Raw genomic sequence first — 17500 nt, 5'->3', positions numbered from 1 at the left:
TTGCCTCCGTTGTTTGCCGCTGTTGTACTCGCTAGGAGTGTTTGCCTCCGTTGTTTGCCGGTTAGTTTACTCGCTAGGGGTGTTTGCCTCCGTTGTTTGCCGGTTAGTTTACTCGCTAGGAGTGTTTGCCTCCGTTGTTTGCCGGTTAGTTTACTCGCTAGGGGTGTTTGCCTCCGTTGTTTGCCGGTTAGTTTACTCGCTAGGAGTGTTTGCCTCCGTTGTTTGCCGGTTAGTTTTCTCGCTAGGAGTGTTTGCCTCCGTTGTTTGCCGGTTAGTTTACTCGCTACGAGTGTTTGCCTCCGTTGTTTGCCGCTGTTGTACTCGCTAGGAGTGTTTGCCTCCGTTGTTTGCCGGTTAGTTTACTCGCTAGGAGTGTTTGCCTCCGTTGTTTGCCGGTTAGTTTACTCGCTAGGAGTGTTTGCCTCCGTTGTTTGCCGGCAGTTTTGTGCGCCAGGATAATGCCATTCCTCCACACTGGACCCTGACCTTTAAGGTCGGCATTCCCGTGGTGAGTGAGGGGATAAATGGCCCTTGTGGCTCGTCAGCCAAATATGTCGCCGTGACCAGGTCGGTGTCAGAGTAAACAAGCAGACAAACTCCTTACAAACAGTTTAATCGGCAAACAGGGAACAAGCGAGTAATGACTATAAACAAGGAGCAAACAATTATTTACCGACAAAGGGAAACAAACAATTATTTACAGATAGGAACAAACAATTATTGAGACAAACAAGGAACAAATTGTTTATAGACAAACAGAAGAATACAGTTATATATAAACAAAGTGGGAAGCAAACAGTTATAAACAAACAGGGAAGCAAACAGTTATAAACAAACAGGGAAGCAAACAGTAGTAGACAGCATGTAAACAACGAGAGCATAACATGAATACATTAATATCTTTCTTAAATACAATAATTCCATACATTACTGTATGTGACGCAACACATCCTACAGTATGAAAGCAGTGTTGTGTATTAATACATTTCTCAAATACATCTTATTGTAGTGCTTGACGTACTCGATACATAATTGTATTTTTTTCTAATACATCCTACATTATTGTTGTAAAGAAAATTCTTCCCATTTATACATTAGTGTTTATAATACAATATGTAAACAAGCTTATACATCCTGCAGCAGTGTTTACAAAAATCAATACAATAATGCTTTGAAATACACCCAACATTTGAAACAGTATAAGTTGCCAAGTGCACTTTCGTGTAATAATCACATCATCAGGGGAGACACAAGAGAGAAAGATATATAAGCCAGTTGATATACATCGAAGAGACGAAGCTTCGTCTCTTCGATGTATATCAACTGGCTGATGTATTTCTCTCTCGTGTCTCCCCTGATGATGTGATTATTACACGAAAGTGCACTTGGGAACGTTTCGTGTTTCATTTTCCCCGTGGACTCATAGGAATATCTTGATTACGCGCAAAATTGTGATCCTTTCCAATATATATATATATATATATATATATATATATATATATATATATATATATATATATATAGTGTATTTTAGGCCAGGTTCTCATTTGCATACGCTTCTAGTTTTCCTTCATTAACCCGTTCGTGTAATGGTATGCAAATTCGCTCACTCTCCTGACCTCATCAACTCTGACGTCAGACTCGAGAGTACATTTTACATCAAATTTTCAAAAACGAAAAAAAAAAAAATCTTCAAAGATGGGGGGAGGGGGACCCACAACTGAATTGTGTGTGTATATATATATATATATTATATATATATATATATATATATATTTTTTTTTTTTTTGTTTTTTTTTTTATACTTTGTCGCTGTCTCCCGCGTTTGCGAGGTAGCGCAAGGAAACAGACGAAAGAAATGGCCCAACCCCCCCCCCCCCATACACATGTACATACATACGTCCACACACGCAAATATACATACCTACACAGCTTTCCATGGTTTACCCCAGACGCTTCACATGCCTTGATTCAATCCACTGACAGCACGTCAACCCCTGTATACCACATGACTCCAATTCACTCTATTTCTTGCCCTCCTTTCACCCTCCTGCATGTTCAGGCCCCGATCACACAAAATCCTTTTCACTCCATCTTTCCACCTCCAATTTGGTCTCCCTCTTCTCCTCGTTCCCTCCACCTCCGACACATATATCCTCTTGGTCAATCTCTCCTCACTCATTCTCTCCATGTGCCCAAACCATTTCAAAACACCCTCTTCTGCTCTCTCAACCACGCTCTTTTTATTTCCACACATCTCTCTTACCCTTACGTTACTTACTCGATCAAACCACCTCACACCACACATTGTCCTCAAACATCTCATTTCCAGCACATCCATCCTCCTGCGCACATTTCTATCCATAGCCCACGCCTCGCAACCATACAACATTGTTGGAACCACTATTCCCTCAAACATACCCATTTTTGCTTTCCGAGATAATGTTCTCGACTTCCACACATTTTTCAAGGCTCCCAGAATTTTCGCCCCCCTCCCCCACCCTATGATCCACTTCCGCTTCCATGGTTCCATCCGTTGCCAGAGCCACTCCCAGATATCTAAAACACTTCACTTCCTCCAGTTTTTCTCCATTCAAACTTACCTCCCAATTGACTTGACCCTCAACCCTACTGTACCTAATAACCTTGCTCTTATTCACATTTACTCTTAACTTTCTTCTTTCACACACTTTACCAAACTCAGTCACCAGCTTCTGCAGTTTCTCACATAAATCAGCCACCAGCGCTGTATCATCAGCGAACAACAACTGACTCACTTCCCAAGCTCTCTTATCCCCAACAGACTTCATACTTGCCCCTCTTTCCAAAACTCTTGCATTCACCACCCTAACAACCCCATCCATAGACAAATTAAACAGCCATGGAGACATCACACACCCCTGCCGCAAACCTACATTCACTGAGAACCAATCACTTTCCTCTCTTCCTACACGTACACATGCCTTACATCCTCGATAAAAACTTTTCACTGCTTCTAACAACTTTCCTCCTACATCATATATTCTTGATACCTTCCACAGAGCATCTCTATCAACTCTATCATATGCCTTCTCCAGATCCATAAATGCTACATACAAATCCATTTGCTTTTCTAAGTATTTCTCACATACATTCTTCAAAGCAAACACCTGATCCACACATCCTCTACCACTTCTGAAACCACACTGCTCTTGCCCAATCTGATGATACATATATATATATATATATATATATATATATATATATATATATATATATATATATATATATATAGAGAGAGAGAGAGAGAGAGAGAGAGAGAGAGAGAGAGAGAGAGAGGGGATTTAAACAAGGATTACCATCAAGATAATCAGGTAATACCACCTTCACAGGTGGACATTATGTGTGGGACGACAACCCTCCAAACTTGGAGTCATATTTACCCCTCCACGTCCCTCCCTCCCTCCCTCCCCGTGGTGGCAAGCGAGGACGACCTCCTCCTCCCAATTTGTAGTCGTACCTTTTAAATTTGGAGTCATCCCCCCCGTCTCTCCCCCTCCAACAAGCAATACCCTATTTCCTGTCCCAATTCAGAATCATGTTTCCTTTGAGTCCAATTTCTTTAAGTCCCCTAGTAATGCGAAGAGAACATATAATAACCCTATATATATATACTTTTCCAAAAGGAGGAACAGAGAATGGGGCCATGTGGGAAGTTTTCCCTCTAAGGCTCAGTCATATGTTCTGGAATGCTACCTCGCTAAGGCAGGAAATGGCATATATGTATGAAGAAAAAAGGTAAACCATGGAAAGGTCTATGGGGCCTGGATGTCAATAGGGAGCTGTGGTTTCGGTGCATTATTACATGACAGTTAGAGACTGAGTGTGAACGAATGTGGCCTTTTTTTTCTGTTTTCCTGGTGCTACCTTGCTGAAGCGGGGGGTAGTGATGCTGTTTCCTCTAGTATGGGTTAGAGCCGGGAATGGATGAAGGCAAGCAAGTATGAATATGTACATGTATATATATATATGGGATAGGGGAGAAAGAATACTTCCCACATATTCCCTGCGTGTCGTAGAAGGCGACTAAAAGGGGAGGGAGCGGGGGGCTGGAAATCCTCCCCTCTCGTTTTTTTTTTTTTTTTTAATTTTCCAAAAGAAGGAACAGAGAATTGGGCCAGGTGAGGGTATTCCCTCAAGGCCCAGTCCTCTGTTCTTAACGCTACCTCGCTAATGCGGGAAATGGCGAATAGTTTGAAAGAAAGAAAAAAAAATATATATATATATATATATATATATATATATATATATATATATATGCAATTTTTTTTTCAAAATTTGATCTAGGATGGAGGGGAGAAAGTTGGACCCCCCCATATATCCCATTATTTAAGTGTATATTTTCCAAGATACTTGGACAGATTTCATTAATATTTAGCACAGTGTTGGGACATCATAATTCCCAGTTGCCCACCAGCTTGTGTAGCGTCCACATGCAGTTGAAGTAACTAACGACCATTTTTATACAAACCAAATTCACCTTTTGTGAGGTTCAGGGTCGTACTTGAGAGAACTTCACCCAAAATCGTAAACAAAAACAAAAAAACAAAAACAATTAAAAGAATTACTTTAATGAAATGTAATCATATTTATGATGAATGTAATTATTATTTATTACTTATTTATCAATTAGTCCCTTGTTACACATTGCGTCCCATTTATATAGCCAGAGACTTTTGAAGTTAGATAGGAAGGTCTGGATTTAGAATCTAACGGCATTCTATAGAGCTTGTGTATATTAAGAATGGATCAACTTTCTATTGTAATTTCTATATTCTATATTTTTCTCAGTTATTATAGATCTCATCTTGGCCAAACTTTGATATATAGCATTTACCAGGTCTGATTTCTTATGTTATCTAACATTGGTCAACACTGTTATCACCGTCTTATTTCTCCTCACATTGTTAAAAGTGTGCTCCTCCTGGCATCCCGTTTTCTTTGTCAGTATGATCGTTTTTTTTACCTTCCAATTTCCCGTTTTCTATATCCCATCTAGACGCTGGTGTCTTCCCGTTTTTCTTCTCTGTCCCTCATTAAATCTCTACCTATATTAGAATATATTTTTTTCTAACTTCCGTATATATATACATACATACATACATACATTTATATATATATATATATATATATATATATATATATATATATATATATATATATATATATATATATATATAGGGGATTAAGAATACTTGCCATGTATTCCCTGCGTGTCGTAGAAGGCGACTAAAAGGGGAGGGAGCGGGGGGCTGGAAATCCTCCCCTCTCGTTTTTTTTTTTTTTAATTTTCCAAAAGAAGGAACAGAGAAGGGGGCCAGGTGAGGATATTCCCTCTAAGGCCCAGTCCTCTGTTCATAGCGCTACCTCGCTAATGCGGGAAATGGCGAATAGTACGAAAGAAAGAAAAGATATATATATATATATACATTATTATTTTACTTTGTCGCTGTCTCCCGCGTTTGCGAGTTAGCGCAAGGAAACAGACGAAAGAAATGGCCCAACCCACCCACATACACATGTATATACATACACGTCCACACACGATAATATACATACCTATACATCTCAATGTATACATATGTATACATACACAGACATGTACATAATTCATACTGTCTGCCTTCATCCATTCTCGTCGCCACCCCGCCACACATGAAATGACAACCCCCTCCCCCTCATGTGTGCGCGCTAGCGCTAGGAAAAGACAACAAAGGCCACATTCGTTCACACTCAGTCTCTAGCTGTCATGTAGTAATGCACCGAAACCACAGCTCCCTTTCCACATCCAGGCCCCACACAACTTTCCATGGTTTACCCCAGACGCTTCACATGCCCTGGTTCAATCCATTGACAGCACGTCGACCCCGGTATACCACATCATTCTAATTCACTCTATTCACTCTATTCCTTTATATCACGGAGATATATTTGACAATGATAAACATTTATATATGGAAGTAATGTATGAGGTGAGGAATGAATGCTTTTATGTGGGCCCACAGACAGCCTAGGTTTTCATCTTCATACACACACACACACACACACACACACCATGCAGGAAGGGGGGGGGGGGGAAGAGCAAGAGCCCCATCAACCCCCCCCCCCCACCCCAAAGCGGTGGGCTGCCACCGTTAGATAACTGGGAATTAATCAAGTCTTCAGGGTTGCACAATGGACAGCCAGGGGATCACGTACGATTGACTTGAATATAATATAATATATATATATATATAATATATAGTAATATATCTATAATATATATATAATATATATAATATATATATATATTAAGACGTCTTCTCTCTCTCACTCTCTCTCCTCCACTCTCTGTATATATCTCATTAACTACCTGTATATACTCACTAACTACCTGTATATACCTCACTAACTACCTGTATATACCTCTAACTACCTGTATATACCTCCACTAACTACCTGTATATATCTCATTAACTACCTGTATATACTCACTAACTACCTTATATACCTCACTAACTACCTGTATATACCTCCACTAACTACCTGTATAAACCTCACTAACTACCTGTATAAACCTCACTAACTACCTGTAAATACCTCACTAACTACCTGTATATACCTCCACTAACTACCTGTATAAACCTCACTAACTACCTGTATAAACCTCACTAACTACCTGTATAAACCTCACTAACTACCTGTATAAACCTCACTAACTACCTTATATACCTCACTACCTGTATATACCTCACTACCTGTATATACCTCTAACTACCTGTATATACCTCACTAACTACCTGTATATACCTCCACTAACTACCTGTATAAACCTCACTAACTACCTGTATATACCTCACTACCTGTATATACCTCACTAACTACCTGTATAAACCTCACTAACTACCTGTATATACCTCCACTAACTACCTGTAAATACCTCACTAACTACCTGTATAAACCTCACTAACTACCTGTATATACCTCCACTAACTACCTGTATATACTCACTAACTACCTTATATACCTCACTAACTACCTGTATATACCTCACTAACTACCTGTATAAACCTCACTAACTACCTGTATAAACCTCACTAACTACCTGTATAAACCTCACTAACTACCTTATATACCTCACTAACTACCTGTAAATACCTCACTAACTACCTGTATAAACCTCACTAACTACCTGTATAAACCTCACTAACTACCTGTATAAACCTCACTAACTACCTGTATATACCTCACTACCTGTATATACCTCACTAACTGCCTGTATATACCTCACTACCTGTATATACCTCACTAACTACCTGTAAATACCTCACTAACTACCTGTATAAACCTCACTAACTACCTGTATATACCTCCACTAACTACCTGTATAAACCTCACTAACTACCTTATATACCTCACTAACTACCTGTATAAACCTCACTAACTACCTGTATAAACCTCACTAACTACCTGTATATACCTCACTACCTGTATATACCTCACTACCTGTATATACCTCACTACCTGTATATACCTCACTACCTGTATATACCTCCACTAACTACCTGTATATACTCACTAACTACCTGTATATACCTCACTACCTGTATATACCTCACTAACTACCTGTATAAACCTCACTAACTACCTTATATACCTCACTAACTGCCTGTATATACCTCACTACCTGTATATACCTCACTACCTGTATATACCTCCACTAACTACCTGTATAAACCTCACTAACTACCTTATATACCTCACTAACTACCTGTATATACCTCACTACCTGTATATACCTCACTACCTGTATATACCTCACTACCTGTATATACCTCACTACCTGTATATACCTCACTACCTGTATATACCTCACTACCTGTATATACCTCCACTAACTACCTGTAAATACCTCACTAACTGCCTGTATATACCTCACTACCTGTATATACCTCCACTAACTACCTGTATAAACCTCACTAACTACCTGTAAATACCTCACTAACTACCTGTATAAACCTCACTAACTACCTGTATAAACCTCACTAACTACCTTATATACCTCACTAACTACCTGTAAATACCTCACTAACTACCTGTATAAACCTCACTAACTACCTGTATATACCTCACTACCTGTATATACCATCACTAACTACCTGTATAAACCTCACTAACTACCTGTATATACTCACTAACTACCTGTATATACCTCACTACCTGTATATACTCACTAACTACCTGTATATACCTCACTACCTGTATATACTCACTAACTACCTGTATATACCTCACTACCTGTATATACTCACTAACTACCTGTATATACCTCACTACCTGTATATACTCACTAACTACCTGTATATACCTCACTACCTGTATATACTCACTAACTACCTGTATATACCTCACTACCTGTATATACCTCACTACCTGTATATACCTCACTACCTGTATATACCTCCACTAACTACCTGTATAAACCTCACTAACTACCTTATATACCTCACTACCTGTATATACCTCCACTAACTACCTGTATAAACCTCACTAACTACCTGTATAAACCTCACTAACTACCTGTATATACCTCACTACCTGTATATACCTCCACTAACTACCTGTATATACCTCCACTAACTACCTGTATATACTCACTAACTACCTGTATATACCTCACTACCTGTATATACTCACTAACTACCTGTATAAACCTCACTAACTACCTGTATAAACCTCACTAACTACCTGTATATACCTCACTACCTGTATATACTCACTAACTACCTGTATATACCTCACTACCTGTATATACTCACTAACTACCTTATATACCTCACTAACTGCCTGTATATACCTCTAACTACCTGTATATACCTCTAACTACCTGTATATACCTCCACTAACTACCTGTATAAACCTCACTAACTACCTGTATAAACCTCACTAACTACCTGTATATACCTCTAACTACCTGTATATATCTCATTAACTACCTGTATATACCTCCACTAACTACCTGTATATATCTCATTAACTACCTGTATAAACCTCACTAACTACCTGTATATACCTCACTACCTGTATATACTCACTAACTACCTGTATATACCATCACTAACTACCTGTATATACCATCACTAACTACCTGTATATACCTCACTACCTGTATATACTCACTAACTACCTGTATATACCTCCACTAACTACCTGTATATACCTCTAACTACCTGTATATACCTCACTAACTGCCTGTATATACCTCTAACTACCTGTATATATCTCATTAACTACCTGTATATATCTCATTAACTACCTGTATATATCTCATTAACTACCTGTATATATCTCATTAACTACCTGTATATATCTCATTAACTACCTGTATATATCTCATTAACTACCTGTATATATCTCATTAACTACCTGTATATATCTCATTAACTACCTGTATATATCTCATTAACTACCTGTATATATCTCATTAACTACCTGTATATATCTCATTAACTACCTGTATATATCTCATTAACTACCTGTATATATCTCATTAACTACCTGTATATATCTCATTAACTACCTGTATATATCTCATTAACTACCTGTATATATCTCATTAACTACCTGTATATATCTCATTAACTACCTGTATATATCTCATTAACTACCTGTATATATCTCATTAACTACCTGTATATATCTCATTAACTACCTGTATATATCTCATTAACTACCTGTATATATCTCATTAACTACCTGTATATATCTCATTAACTACCTGTATATATCTCATTAACTACCTGTATATATCTCATTAACTACCTGTATATATCTCATTAACTACCTGTATATATCTCATTAACTACCTGTATATATCTCATTAACTACCTGTATATATCTCATTAACTACCTGTATATATCTCATTAACTACCTGTATATATCTCATTAACTACCTGTATATATCTCATTAACTACCTGTATATATCTCATTAACTACCTGTATATATCTCATTAACTACCTGTATATATCTCATTAACTACCTGTATATATCTCATTAACTACCTGTATATATCTCATTAACTACCTGTATATATCTCATTAACTACCTGTATATATCTCATTAACTACCTGTATATATCTCATTAACTACCTGTATATATCTCATTAACTACCTGTATATATCTCATTAACTACCTGTATATATCTCATTAACTACCTGTATATATCTCATTAACTACCTGTATATATCTCATTAACTACCTGTATATATCTCATTAACTACCTGTATATATCTCATTAACTACCTGTATATATCTCATTAACTACCTGTATATATCTCATTAACTACCTGTATATATCTCATTAACTACCTGTATATATCTCATTAACTACCTGTATATATCTCATTAACTACCTGTATATATCTCATTAACTACCTGTATATATCTCATTAACTACCTGTATATATCTCATTAACTACCTGTATATATCTCATTAACTACCTGTATATATCTCATTAACTACCTGTATATATCTCATTAACTACCTGTATATATCTCATTAACTACCTGTATATATCTCATTAACTACCTGTATATATCTCATTAACTACCTGTATATATCTCATTAACTACCTGTATATATCTCATTAACTACCTGTATATATCTCATTAACTACCTGTATATATCTCATTAACTACCTGTATATATCTCATTAACTACCTGTATATATCTCATTAACTACCTGTATATATCTCATTAACTACCTGTATATATCTCATTAACTACCTGTATATATCTCATTAACTACCTGTATATATCTCATTAACTACCTGTATATATCTCATTAACTACCTGTATATATCTCATTAACTACCTGTATATATCTCATTAACTACCTGTATATATCTCATTAACTACCTGTATATACCTCTAACTACCTGTATATATCTCATTAACTACCTGTATATACTCACTAACTACCTGTATATACCTCCACTAACTACCTGTATATACCTCCACTAACTACCTGTATAAACCTCACTAACTACCTTATATACCTCACTAACTACCTGTATAAACCTCACTAACTACCTGTATATACCTCACTACCTGTATATACCATCACTAACTACCTGTATATACCATCACTAACTACCTGTATATACCATCACTAACTACCTGTATATATCTCATTAACTACCTGTATATATCTCATTAACTACCTGTATATATCTCATTAACTACCTGTATATACCATCACTAACTACCTGTATATACCATCACTAACTACCTGTATATACCATCACTAACTACCTGTATATACCATCACTAACTACCTGTATATACCATCACTAACTACCTGTATATACCATCACTAACTACCTGTATATACCATCACTAACTACCTGTATATACCTCACTAACTACCTGTATATACCATCACTAACTACCTGTATATACCATCACTAACTACCTGTATATACCATCACTAACTACCTGTATATACCATCACTAACTACCTGTATATACCATCACTAACTACCTGTATATACCATCATTAACTACCTGTATATACCATCACTAACTACCTGTATATACCATCACTAACTACCTGTATATATCTCATTAACTACCTGTATATACCATCACTAACTACCTGTATATACCATCACTAACTACCTGTATATATCTCATTAACTACCTGTATATATCTCATTAACTACCTGTATATACCTCACTACCTGTATATACCATCACTAACTACCTGTATATATCTCATTAACTACCTGTATATATCTCATTAACTACCTGTATATACCATCACTAACTACCTGTATATATCTCATTAACTACCTGTATATACCATCACTAACTACCTGTATATACCATCACTAACTACCTGTATATACCATCACTAACTACCTGTATATATCTCATTAACTACCTGTATATACCATCACTAACTACCTGTATATACCATCACTAACTACCTGTATATACCATCACTAACTACCTGTATATACCATCACTAACTACCTGTATATATCTCATTAACTACCTGTATATACCATCACTAACTACCTGTATATACCATCACTAACTACCTGTATATACCATCACTAACTACCTGTATATACCATCACTAACTACCTGTATATATCTCATTAACTACCTGTATATACCATCACTAACTACCTGTAAATACCTCACTAACTACCTGTAAATACCTCACTAACTACCTGTATATATCTCATTAACTACCTGTATATATCTCATTAACTACCTGTATATACCATCACTAACTACCTGTATATACCATCACTAACTACCTGTATATACCATCACTAACTACCTGTATATACCATCACTAACTACCTGTATATATCTCATTAACTACCTGTATATACTCACTAACTACCTGTATATACCTCACTACCTGTATATACCATCACTAACTACCTGTATATACCATCACTAACTACCTGTATATACCATCACTAACTACCTGTATATATCTCATTAACTACCTGTATATACCATCACTAACTACCTGTATATACCATCACTAACTACCTGTATATACCATCACTAACTACCTGTATATACCATCACTAACTACCTGTATATATCTCATTAACTACCTGTATATACCATCACTAACTACCTGTATATATCTCATTAACTACCTGTATATACCATCACTAACTACCTGTATATACCATCACTAACTACCTGTATATACCATCACTAACTACCTGTATATACCATCACTAACTACCTGTATATACCATCACTAACTACCTGTATATACCTCACTACCTGTATATACCTCACTACCTGTATATACCATCACTAACTACCTGTATATACCATCACTAACTACCTGTATATACCATCACTAACTACCTGTATATACCATCACTAACTACCTGTATATATCTCATTAACTACCTGTATATACCATCACTAACTACCTGTATATACCATCACTAACTACCTGTATATATCTCATTAACTACCTGTATATACCTCACTACCTGTATATACCATCACTAACTACCTGTATATACCATCACTAACTACCTGTATATACCATCACTAACTACCTGTATATATCTCATTAACTACCTGTATATACCATCACTAACTACCTGTATATACCTCACTACCTGTATATACCTCACTACTACCTGTATATACCTCTAACTACCTGTATATACCTCACTAACTGCCTGTATATACCTCACTAACTACCTGTATATACCATCACTAACTACCTGTATATATCTCATTAACTACCTGTATATACCTCACTAACTGCCTGTATATACCTCACTACCTGTATATACCTCACTAACTGCCTGTATATACCTCACTAACTGCCTGTATATACCTCACTAACTACCTGTATATACCTCACTAACTACTGTATATACCTCACTAACTACCTGTATATATCTCATTAACTACCTGTATAATACCTCACTAACAACCTGTATATACCTCACTACTACCTGTATATACCTCACTAACTACCTTATATACCTCACTAACTACCTGTATATACCTCCACTAACTACCTGTATAATACCTCACTAACTACCTGTATATACCTCACTAACTACCTTATATACCTCACTAACTACCTGTAAATACCTCACTAACTACCTGTATATACCTCACTAACTACGTGTATATACCTCACTACCTGTATATACCTCACTAACTGCCTGTATATACCTCACTACCTGTATATACCTCACTAACTACCTGTATATACCTCACTAACTACCTGTATATACCTCACTAACTACCTGTATATATCTCATTAACTACCTGTATATACCTCACTAACTACCTGTATATACCTCACTAACTACCTGTATATACCTCACTAACTACCTGTATATACTCACTAACTACCTGTATATACCTCACTAACTACCTGTATATACCTCACTAACTACCTGTATATACCTCTAACTACCTGTATATACCTCACTACCTGTATATACCTCACTAACTGCCTGTATATACCTCACTAACTACCTGTATATACCTCACTAACTACCTGTATATACCTCACTACCTGTATATACCTCACTAACTACCTGTATATACCTCACTAACTACCTGTATATACCTCACTAACTACCTGTATGTACCTCACTAACTGCCTGTATATACCTCACTAACTACCTGTATATACCTCACTAACTACCTGTATGTACCTCACTAACTACTTATCTATCTCTATGTGTCTAACTATATTATCTATCAGTCGATCTATCTATCTATCTGTGTGTCTATCTGCCGTGCGCAGGCTGGCCTGGGGTGTGTGGCACACTGGCTCTCACTCACCCTGTGGTGTAACACGATACCTGGGCTACATCTCTCTCTCTCTCTCTCTCTCTCTCTCTCTCTCTCTCTCTCTCTCTCTCTCTCTCTCTCTCTCTCTCTCTCTCTCTCTCTCTCTCTCTCTCTCTTCTTCCTCGACCTTGAGTTCAGGAACGATCTCTCGGTTCCCCCCCCCCCCCCCACACACACACCGTTTTCTACCTTCGTGCTGTGGTTACACCACTACACCCACACACCTCCCCTACGGCCCTCGCCACAGCTCACAAGCCGCCAGGGTCTCGTGGAAAGCCATCGGTTACCGCCAACACACTGGCTTCCAGCCACCTCTGGAAAGCTGCTCTTCAGCCTTCCAGACCATGTGTGTATACCAACCCCCGACACCCATATACACACTCACACCCACCCACCCATCCCCTCTCCCCACCCAACAACTATCCAGAGCACCTGGAAAGCCCTTGGATCATTCCAGAGCACCTGGAAAGCCCTTGGATCATTCCAGAGCACCTGGAAAGCCCTTGGATCATTCCAGAGCACCTGGAAAGCCCTTGGATCATTCCAGAGCACCTGGAAAGCCCTTGGATCATTCCAGAGCACCTGGAAAGCTCCTGGATCATTCCAGAGCACCTGGAAAGCCCTTGGATCATTCCAGAGCACCTGGAAAGCCCTTGGATCATTCCAGAGCACCTGGAAAGTTCCTGGATCATTCCAGAGCACCTGGAAAGCCCTTGGATCATTCCAGAGCACCTGGAAAGCCCTTGGATCATTCCAGAGCACCTGGAAAGCCCTTGGATCATTCCAGAGCACCTGGAAAGCCCTTGGATCATTCCAGAGCACCTGGAAAGCCCTTGGATCATTCCAGAGCACCTGGAAAGCCCTTGGATCATTCCAGAGCACCTGGAAAGCCCTTGGATCATTCCAGAGCACCTGGAAAGCCCTTGGATCATTCCAGAGCACCTGGAAAGCCCTTGGATCATTCCAGAGCACCTGGAAAGCCCTTGGATCATTCCAGAGCACCTGTAAAGCCCCTGGATCATTCCAGAGCACCTGGAAAGCCCTTGGATCATTCCAGAGCACCTGGAAAGCCTCTGGGTCATTCCAGAGCACCTGTAAAGCCCCTGTGTCATTCCAGAGCACCTGGAAAGCCCTTGGATCATTCCAGAGCACCTGGAAAGCCCTTGGATCATTCCAGAGCACCTGTAAAGCCCTTGGATCATTCCAGAGCACCTGGAAAGCCCCTGGATCATTCCAGAGCACCTGTAAAGCCCCTGGATCATTCCAGAGCACCTGGAAAGCCCTTGGATCATTCCAGAGCACCTGGAAAGCCCTTGGATCATTCCAGAGCACCTGGAAAGCCCTTGGATCATTCCAGAGCACCTGGAAAGCCCTTGGATCATTCCAGAGCACCTGGAAAGCCCTTGGATCATTCCAGAGCACCTGGAAAGCCCTTGGATCATTCCAGAGCACCTGGAAAGCCCTTGGATCATTCCAGAGCACCTGGAAAGCCCTTGGATCATTCCAGAGCACCTGGAAAGCCCCTGGATCATTCCAGAGCACCTGTAAAGCCCCTGGATCATTCCAGAGCACCTGGAAAGCCCTTGGATCATTCCAGAGCACCTGTAAAGCCCCTGGATCATTCCAGAGCACCTGGAAAGCCCTTGGATCATTCCAGAGCACCTGGAAAGCCTCTGGGTCATTCCAGAGCACCTGGAAAGCCCTTGGATCATTCCAGAGCACCTGTAAAGCCCTTGGATCATTCCAGAGCACCTGTAAAGCCCCTGGATCATTCCAGAGCACCTGGAAAGCCCTTGGATCATTCCAGAGCACCTGTAAAGCCCCTGGATCATTCCAGATCACCTGGAAAGCTCCTGGATCATTCCAGATCACCTGGAAAGCCCTTGGATCATTCCAGAGCACCTGGAAAGCCCCTGGATCATTCCAGAGCACCTGGAAAGCCTCTGGGTCATTCCAGAGCACATGGAAAGCCTCTGGGTCATTCCAGAGCACCTGGAAAGCCCTTGGATCATTCCAGAGCACCTGGAAAGCCCCTGGATCATTCCAGAGCACCTGGAAAGCCCCTGGATCATTCCAGAGCCCCTGGAAAGCCCCTGGGTCATTCCAGAGCACCTGGAAAGCCTCTGGGTCATTCCAGAGCACCTGGAAAGCCCTTGGATCATTCTAGAGCACCTGGAAAGCCCTTGGGTCATTCCAGAGCACCTGGAAAGCCTTTGGATCATTCCAGAGCGTCCATAACCAACATGACCCCCTCCCACCCGCAAAAGAACTATCATAGCCTCTTTCCAGCTGTGAGAATCTAACCTGGCTTCTTCACGTCTTTCCAGCCATCCTGAACTGCCTTTGTGAGAAGTTCCTTCCTGACAACGTGTCTGCCATCATCTTCTTGACTCGGACGGAGACGTACGGTCGCACCACAGCCTCCGCCCAGTACTTCCTCCAGTTGGCTGGCTACTTGGGCATTCCAGTCATTGCCTGGAACGCGGATAATTCCGGTCTGGAGCAGGTGAGTGGTACGAGGATGAATGGTCCGTGCGAGAGATGTATCCAGACCTGGCTCAACGTGTCTCCATTTTGTATGCTCACGTGACTGGAAGGTTTGCTTTTCCAGGCTTCACTTGGAAGAGCTGACGATGATCCAGGCCTGGAAGAGGTGAGTGGCAGTTCATATAGGCCTTGTGTAGTGAGGTGGTCAAACTTACATAGAATTAGAAATGTCATTTAGTGTCGTTTTTTTCCTTTGTCTTTCCAAATGCTTCCAGTTTTCGACTGGAATGCCAGTAGATCAGGTCTGGACCAAGTGTTAAAGGGTTTAGAGAAGGCCCCGTCAGGAGATGTGTGCGTCCACATGATGTGATTATTACACGAAAGTGCACTTGGCAACTTATCCTGTTTCATTTCCCCTGGACTCATATATATATATATATATATATATATATATATATATATATATATATATATATATATATATATATATATACCTCGCAAACGCGGGAGACAGTGGCAAAATATATATATATATATATATATATATATATATATATATATATATATATATATATATATATATATATATATATATACATATATATATATATATATATATA

At 39.1% G+C, this 17500-nt stretch overlaps 1 protein-coding gene across 1 annotated transcript in view; it reads left to right on the top strand.

Annotated features, from left to right (window-relative positions):
- Positions 1-17500, top strand: part of LOC139762935 (glutamate receptor ionotropic, NMDA 2B-like) — a 421764-nt gene that overhangs the window by 184636 nt on the left and 219628 nt on the right. Inside the window, exon 4 of the mRNA XM_071688232.1 lies at positions 16721-16899. Coding sequence (XP_071544333.1) covers positions 16721-16899 — 179 coding nt within the window. The remainder of the gene's footprint in view (positions 1-16720; positions 16900-17500) is intronic.

Source organism: Panulirus ornatus, chromosome 45, assembly GCF_036320965.1.
Source record: "Panulirus ornatus isolate Po-2019 chromosome 45, ASM3632096v1, whole genome shotgun sequence".
Lineage (NCBI taxonomy): Eukaryota > Metazoa > Arthropoda > Malacostraca > Decapoda > Palinuridae > Panulirus > Panulirus ornatus.
The sequence above is the reverse complement of the archived record's forward strand: the minus strand, read 5'-3'. Positions and strand labels throughout refer to the sequence as shown.